A 10,000-nucleotide genomic window follows, 5' to 3' on the forward strand; every position below is an offset into this window, starting at 1 on the left:
TCTATAATAACACGAATATTCCTGCTCTATAATAACACGAATATTCCTGCCGTCTCTATAATAACACTAATATTCCCGCTCTATAATAACACTAATATTCCCGCTCTATAATAACGCTAATATTCCCGCCATCTCTATAATAACACGAATATTCCTGCTCTATAATAACACTAATATTCCTGCCGTCTCTATAATAACACTAATATTCCCGCTCTATAATAACACTAATATTCCCGCTCTATAATAACGCTAATATTCCCGCCATCTCTATAATAACACGAATATTCCTGCTCTATAATAACACGAATATTCCCGCTCTATAATAACACTAATATTCCCGCTCTATAATAACGCTAATATTCCTGCTCTATAATAACACTAATATTCCTGTCTATAATAACACTAATATTCCCGCTCTATAATAACACGAATATTCCCGCTCTATAATAACATGAATATTCCCGCTCTATAATAACACTAATATTCCAGCCGTCTCTATAATAACACGAATATTCCTTCTCTATAATAACACGAATATTCCTGCTCTATAATAACACTAATATTCCTGCTCTATAATATTCCTGCTCTATAATAACACGAATATTCCCGCTCTATAATAACACTAATATTCCTGCCGTCTCTATAATAACACTAATATTCCCGCTCTATAATAACACGAATATTCCTGCTCTATAATAACACTAATATTCCCGCTCTATAATAACACTAAAATTCCGGCTCTATAATAACACTAATATTCCCGCTCTATAATAACACTAATATTCCGGCTCTATAATAACACTAATATTCCTGCTCTATAATAACGCTAATATAATAACTCTAATATTCCCGCTCTATAATAACACTAATATTCCCGCTCTATAATAACACCAATATTCCCGCTCTATAATAACACTAATATTCCGTCTCTATAATAACACTAATATTCCTGCTCTATAATAACACTAATATTCCTGCTCTATAATACATATTCCTGCTATAATAACACTAATATTCCCGCTCTATAATAACACTAATATTCCCGCTCTATAATAACACTAATATTCCTGCTATAATAACATTAATATTCCCGCTCTATAATAACACTAATATTCCCGCTCTATAATAACACTAATATTCCCGCTCTATAATAACACTAATATTCCTGCTATAATAACATTAATATTCCCGCTCTATAATAACACTAATATTCCCGCTCTATAATAACACTAATATTCCTGCCGTCTCTATAATAACACTAATATTCCCACTCTATAATAACACTAATATTCCTGCCATCTCTATAATAACACTAATATTCCTGCCATCTCTATAATAACACTAATATTCCTGATCTATAATAACACTAATATTCCTGCCGTCTCTATAATAACACTAATATTCCTGCCGTCTCTATAATAACACTAATATTCCTGTTCTATAATAACACTAATATTCCTGCCGTCTCTATAATAACACTAATATTCCCGCTCTATAATAACACTAATATTCCCGCTCTATAATAACACTAATATTCCTGCTCTATAATAACACTAATATTCCTGCCGTCTCTATAATAACGCTAATATTCCTGTTCTATAATAACACTAATATTCCTGCCGTCTCTATAATAACACTAATATTCCCGCTCTATAATAACGCTAATATTCCTGCTCTACAATAACACTAATATTCCTGCCGTCTCTATAGTAACACTAATATTCCCGCTCTATAATAACACTAATATTCCTGCTCTATAATAACACTAATATTCCTGCCGTCTCTATAATAACACTAATATTCCCGCTCTATAATAACACTAATATTCCTGCCGTCTCTATAATAACGCTAATATTCCTGCTCTACAATAACACTAATATTCCCGCTCTATAATAACACTAATATTCCTCTCTATAATAACACTAATATTCCTGCCGTCTCTATAATAACGCTAATATTCCCGCTCTATAATAACGCTAATATTCCCGCTCTATAATAACACTAATATTCCCGCTCTATAATAACACTAATATTCCCGCTCTATAATAACACTAATATTCCTCTCTATAATAACACTAATATTCCCGCTCTATAATAACGCAAATATTCCTGCTCTATAATAACGCTGATATTCCTGCTCTATAATAACGCTAATATTCCCGCTCTATAATAACACTAATATTCCTCTCTATAATAACACTAATATTCCCGCTCTATAATAACACTAATATTCCCGCTCTATAATAACACTAATATTCCCGCTCTATAATAACACTAATATTCCGCTCTATAATAACGCTGATATTCCCGCTCTATAACACTAATATTCCTGCTCTATAATAACACTAATATTCCTCTCTATAATAACACTAATATTCCTGCTCTATAATAACACTAATATTCCTCTCTATAATAACACTAATATTCCTGCTCTATAATAACACTAATATTCCTGCTCTATAATAACACTAATATTCCCGCTCTATAATAACACTAATATTCCTGCTCTATAATAACACTAATATTCCTGCTCTATAATACATATTCCTGCTATAATAACACTAATATTCCTGCTATAATAACATTAATATTCCCGCTCTATAATAACACTAATATTCCCGCTCTATAATAACACTAATATTCCTGCCGTCTCTATAATAACACTAATATTCCCACTCTATAATAACACTAATATTCCTGCCATCTCTATAATAACACTAATATTCCTGCCATCTCTATAATAACACTAATATTCCTGATCTATAATAACACTAATATTCCTGCCGTCTCTATAATAACACTAATATTCCTGCCGTCTCTATAATAACACTAATATTCCTGTTCTATAATAACACTAATATTCCTGCCGTCTCTATAATAACACTAATATTCCCGCTCTATAATAACACTAATATTCCCGCTCTATAATAACACTAATATTCCTGCTCTATAATAACACTAATATTCCTGCCGTCTCTATAATAACGCTAATATTCCTGTTCTATAATAACACTAATATTCCTGCCGTCTCTATAATAACACTAATATTCCCGCTCTATAATAACGCTAATATTCCTGCTCTACAATAACACTAATATTCCTGCCGTCTCTATAGTAACACTAATATTCCCGCTCTATAATAACACTAATATTCCTGCTCTATAATAACACTAATATTCCTGCCGTCTCTATAATAACACTAATATTCCCGCTCTATAATAACACTAATATTCCTGCCGTCTCTATAATAACGCTAATATTCCTGCTCTACAATAACACTAATATTCCCGCTCTATAATAACACTAATATTCCTCTCTATAATAACACTAATATTCCTGCCGTCTCTATAATAACGCTAATATTCCCGCTCTATAATAACGCTAATATTCCCGCTCTATAATAACACTAATATTCCCGCTCTATAATAACACTAATATTCCCGCTCTATAATAACACTAATATTCCCGCTCTATAATAACACTAATATTCCTCTCTATAATAACACTAATATTCCCGCTCTATAATAACGCAAATATTCCTGCTCTATAATAACGCTGATATTCCTGCTCTATAATAACGCTAATATTCCCGCTCTATAATAACACTAATATTCCTCTCTATAATAACACTAATATTCCCGCTCTATAATAACACTAATATTCCCGCTCTATAATAACACTAATATTCCCGCTCTATAATAACACTAATATTCCGCTCTATAATAACGCTGATATTCCCGCTCTATAACACTAATATTCCTGCTCTATAATAACACTAATATTCCTCTCTATAATAACACTAATATTCCTGCTCTATAATAACACTAATATTCCTCTCTATAATAACACTAATATTCCTGCTCTATAATAACACTAATATTCCTGCTCTATAATAACACTAATATTCCCGCTCTATAATAACACTAATATTCCTGCTCTATAATAACACTAATATTCCTCTCTATAATAACACTAATATTCCTGCTCTATAATAACACTAATATTCCTCTCTATAATAACGCTAATATTCCCGCTCTATAATATTCCTCTCTATAATAACACTAATATTCCTGCTCTATAATAACGCTAATATTCCCGCTCTATAATAACACTAATATTCCCGCTCTATAATAACGCTAATATTCCTGTCTATAATAACACTAATATTCCTGCTCTATAATAACACTAATATTCCTGCTCTATAATAACACTAATATTCCTCTCTATAATAACACTAATATTCCTGCTCTATAATAACACTAATATTCCTCTCTATAATAACACTAATATTCCTCTCTATAATAACACTAATATTCCCGCTCTATAATAACACTAATATTCCCGCTCTATAATAACACTAATATTCCTGCTCTATAATAACACTAATATTCCCGCTCTATAATATTCCTGCTCTATAATAACACTAATATTCCTCTCTATAATAACACTAATATTCCTGCTCTATAATAACACTAATATTCCTCTCTATAATAACGCTAATATTCCCGCTCTATAATATTCCTGCTCTATAATAACGCTAATATTCCCGCTCTATAATATTCCTGCTCTATAATAACACTAATATTCCTCTCTATAATAACACTAATATTCCTGCTCTATAATAACACTAATATTCCTCTCTATAATAACGCTAATATTCCCGCTCTATAATATTCCTCTCTATAATAACACTAATATTCCTGCTCTATAACGCTAATATTCCCGCTCTATAATAACACTAATATTCCCGCTCTATAATAACACTAATATTCCTGCTCTATAATAACACTAATATTCCTCTCTATAATAACACTAATATTCCTGCTCTATAATAACACTAATATTCCTCTCTATAATAACACTAATATTCCTCTCTATAATAACACTAATATTCCCGCTCTATAATAACACTAATATTCCCGCTCTATAATAACACTAATATTCCCGCTCTATAATAACACTAATATTCCTGCTCTATAATATTCCTGCTCTATAATAACGCTAATATTCCCGCTCTATAATATTCCTGCTCTATAATAACACTAATATTCCTCTCTATAATAACACTAATATTCCTGCTCTATAATAACACTAATATTCCTCTCTATAATAACGCTAATATTCCCGCTCTATAATATTCCTCTCTATAATAACACTAATATTCCTGCTCTATAATAACGCTAATATTCCTGCTCTATAATAACACTAATATTCCCGCTCTATAATAACACTAATATTCCTGCTCTATAATAACACTAATATTCCTGCTCTATAATAACACTAATATTCCTGCTCTATAATAACACTAATATTCCCGCTCTATAATAACACTAATATTCCTGCCGTCTCTATAATAACACTAATATTCCCGCTCTATAATAACACTAATATTCCTGCTCTATAATAACACTAATATTCCCGCTCTATAATAACACTAATATTCCTGCTCTATAATAACGCTAATATTCCCGCTCTATAATATTCCTGCTCTATAATAACACTAATATTCCTCTCTATAATAACACTAATATTCCTGCTCTATAATAACACTAATATTCCTCTCTATAATAACGCTAATATTCCCGCTCTATAATATTCCTCTCTATAATAACACTAATATTCCTGCTCTATAATAACGCTAATATTCCCGCTCTATAATAACACTAATATTCCCGCTCTATAATAACACTAATATTCCTGCTCTATAATAACACTAATATTCCTGCTCTATAATAACACTAATATTCCTCTCTATAATAACACTAATATTCCGCTCTATAATAACACTAATATTCCCGCTCTATAATAACACTAATATTCCCGCTCTATAATAACACTAATATTCCCGCTCTATAATAACACTAATATTCCCGCTCTATAATATTCCTGCTCTATAATAACACTAATATTCCTCTCTATAATAACACTAATATTCCTGCTCTATAATAACACTAATATTCCTCTCTATAATAACGCTAATATTCCCGCTCTATAATATTCCTGCTCTATAATAACGCTAATATTCCCGCTCTATAATATTCCTGCTCTATAATAACACTAATATTCCTCTCTATAATAACACTAATATTCCTGCTCTATAATAACACTAATATTCCTCTCTATAATAACGCTAATATTCCCGCTCTATAATATTCCTCTCTATAATAACACTAATATTCCTGCTCTATAATAACGCTAATATTCCCGCTCTATAATAACACTAATATTCCCGCTCTATAATAACACTAATATTCCTGCTCTATAATAACACTAATATTCCTCTCTATAATAACACTAATATTCCCGCTCTATAATAACACTAATATTCCTGCCGTCTCTATAATAACGCTAATATTCCCGCTCTATAATAACACTAATATTCCCGCTCTATAATAACACTAATATTCCTGCTCTATAATAACACTAATATTCCTCTCTATAATAACACTAATATTCCCGCTCTATAATAACACTAATATTCCTGCCGTCTCTATAATTACGCTAATATTCCCGCTCTATAATAACACTAATATTCCTGCTCTATAATAACACTAATATTCCCGCTCTATAATAACACTAATATTCCCGCTCTATAATAACACTAATATTCCCGCTCTATAATAACACTAATATTCCTGTCTATAATAACACTTATATTCCCGCTCTATAATAACACTAATATTCCCGCTCTATAATAACACTAATATTCCTGTCTATAATAACACTAATATTCCTGCCGTCTCTATAATAACACTAATATTCCCGGTCTATAATAACACTTATATTCCCGCTCTATAATAACACTAATATTCCTCTCTATAATAACACTAATATTCCCGCTCTATAATAACACTAATATTCCCGCTCTATAATAACACTAATATTCCTGTCTATAATAACACTTATATTCCCGCTCTATAATAACACTAATATTCCTGCTCTATAATAACACTAATATTCCCGCTCTATAATAACACTAATATTCCTGCCGTCTCTATAATAACACTAATATTCCCGCTCTATAATAACACTAATATTCCCGCTCTATAATAACACTAATATTCCCGCTCTATAATAACACTAATATTCCTGCTCTATAATAACACTAATATTCCCGCTCTATAATAACAATAATATTCCCGCTCTATAATAACACTTATATTCCCGCTCTATAATAACACTAATATTCCCGCTCTATAATAACACTAATATTCCCGCTCTATAATAACACTAATATTCCTGTTCTATAATAACACTAATATTCCCGCTCTATAATAACACTAATATTCCCGCTCTATAATAACACTAATATTCCCGCTCTATAATAACACTAATATTCCCGCTCTATAATAACACTAATATTCCTGCTCTATAATAACACTAATATTCCCGCTCTATAATAACACTAATATTCCTGCTCTATAATAACACTAATATTCCCGCTCTATAATAACACTAATATTCCTGCCGTCTCTATAATAACACTAATATTCCCACTCTATAATAACACTAATATTCCTGCTCTATAATAACACTAATATTCCCGCTCTATAATAACACTAATATTCCTGCCGTCTCTATAATAACACTAATATTCCCACTCTATAATAACACTAATATTCCCGCTCTATAATAACACTAATATTCCCGCTCTATAATAACACTAATATTCCCACTCTATAATAACACTAATATTCCTGCTCTATAATAACACTAATATTCCCGCTCTATAATAACACTAATATTCCCGCTCTATAATAACACTAATATTCCCGCTCTATAATAACACTAATATTCCCGCTCTATAATAACACTAATATTCCCGCTCTATAATAACACTTATATTCCTGCTCTATAATAACACTAATATTCCCGCTCTATAATAACACTAATATTCCCGCTCTATAATAACACTTATATTCCCGCTCTATAATAACACTAATATTCCCGCTCTATAATAACAATAATCAAACAACAAAAGACAGAGAAAATTCACTCGTTCTTCACTGAATAACTTTTGTAACTATATTTGTAATGTATATTTTATTTATAAAGTGCAGTTATTTTACATTTGATTACAGTTTCTGAACCTGAAAATCCTAAAACAATGTTTATTTCAATCGTATCGTTGTTCAGTTAAACCGATTTGTTTGCGATTGCTAAGTTTATATTAGCTCGGCTAGTTGTTCTTCTATGGTGTTTTTAACCCACAGGCAAACGCTGCTTGTGTAAGTGTTCTTCAGCCTGATGATTTGTGTTCATGATTTTCAGCTACAATTAAATGTCTTGCAATAAGACTAAATGTAAATGATATCCAAGTTTTTTTTTACCTTATTGGAATCGAAATTAGGATTCGATAAGAATCTGAATCGATAAGCGGAATCGAAATCGTAAAAATTCAAGCGATACCCAACCCTAGCATCCGCTCATAAAAGCAGCCACTACACAAGATCATCACAGAGGGGTCACAGGACACACAGAAACATCAGAACCCACATGACCACACGACCACATGATCACATGACCAGTTCATGCAGGAGTTACTGAGAGTGACGGGAACGTACCGACAGAGCGCTTCAGCATCGAAACACCGGGCATGCCTGTGATCGATGAGGATCAGGTCGTGGTTCTTCTCCTGGAAACTCTCCAGCGCCGCCTCTGGTGTTCGGGCCACATTACACCTGAACCCGGCGCGCTCACAGGCCCAGGTGAAGCTGCCGCTCTGAGCGTCGTCTTTGGCAAACACTAACAGTACCTGCACACACACACACACACACACACACACACACACACTTCATCAGTGCGTTCCACAACAAAAACATGAGAAGATCCGAGAAACTCAGCTGCTAACCTGAACATGAACACACAGTTCATCTGAACCGATTCACTGTAACAGACAGTTCAAAGAAGCACTGGCTCAGAAGAAGCACTGGCTCAGAAGAAGCACTGGCTCAGATGAAGCACTGGCTCAGATGAAGCACTGGCTCAGATGAAGCACTGGCTCAGATGAAGCACTGGCTCAGATGAAGCACTGGCTCAGAAGAAGCACTGGCTCAGAAGAAGCACTGGCTCAGAAGAAGCACTGGCTCAGATGAAGCACTGGCTCAGATGAAGCACTGGCTCAGAAGAAGCACTGGCTCAGAAGAAGCACTGGCTCAGAAGAAGCACTGGCTCAGATGAAGCACTGGCTCAGATGAAGCACTGGCTCAGAAGCAGCACTGGCTCAGATGAAGCACTGGCTCAGATGAAGCACTGGCTCAGATGAAGCACTGGCTCAGATGAAGCACTGGCTCAGAAGAAGCACTGGCTCAGAAGAAGCACTGGCTCAGAAGAAGCACTGGCTCAGATGAAGCACTGGCTCAGAAGAAGCACTGGCTCAGATGAAGCACTGGCTCAGAAGAAGCACTGGCTCAGAAGAAGCACTGGCTCAGAAGAAGCACTGGCTCAGATGAAGCACTGGCTCAGAAGAAGCACTGGCTCAGAAGAAGCACTGGCTCAGATGAAGCACTGGCTCAGAAGAAGCACTGGCTCAGAAGAAGCACTGGCTCAGAAGAAGCACTGGCTCAGATGAAGCACTGGCACAGATGAAGCACTGGCTCAGATGAAGCACTGGCTCAGATGAAGCACTGGCTCAGAAGAAGCACTGGCTCAGATGAAGCACTGGCTCAGATGAAGCACTGGCTCAGAAGAAGCACTGGCTCAGATGAAGCACTGGCTCAGAAGAAGCACTGGCTCAGAAGAAGCACTGGCTCAGATGAAGCACTGGCTCAGAAGAAGCACTGGCTCAGATGAAGCACTGGCTCAGAAGAAGCACTGGCTCAGAAGAAGCACTGGCTCAGATGAAGCACTGGCTCAGAAGAAGCACTGGCTCAGAAGAAGCACTGGCTCAGATGAAGCACTGGCTCAGAAGAAGCACTGGCTCAGAAGAAGCACTGGCTCAGAAGAAGCACTGGCTCAGAAGAAGCACTGGCTCAGATGAAGCACTGGCTCAGAAGAAGCA

The 10,000-nt window shown here is 34.3% G+C and overlaps 1 protein-coding gene across 2 annotated transcripts in view; it reads right to left on the reverse strand.

The window, feature by feature from the left end:
* pde8a (phosphodiesterase 8A) overlaps positions 1-10,000 on the reverse strand; it is a 71,914-nt gene that overhangs the window by 26,482 nt on the left and 35,432 nt on the right. For both annotated transcript variants that reach the window (XM_079873821.1, XM_079873820.1), the window contains exon 3: positions 8,565-8,755. In XM_079873821.1, coding sequence (XP_079729947.1) covers positions 8,565-8,755 — 191 coding nt within the window. The remainder of the gene's footprint in view (positions 1-8,564; positions 8,756-10,000) is intronic.

Source organism: Squalius cephalus (assembly GCF_949319135.1).
Source record: "Squalius cephalus genome assembly, chromosome: 6".
In the NCBI taxonomy this organism is placed as follows: domain Eukaryota; kingdom Metazoa; phylum Chordata; class Actinopteri; order Cypriniformes; family Leuciscidae; genus Squalius; species Squalius cephalus.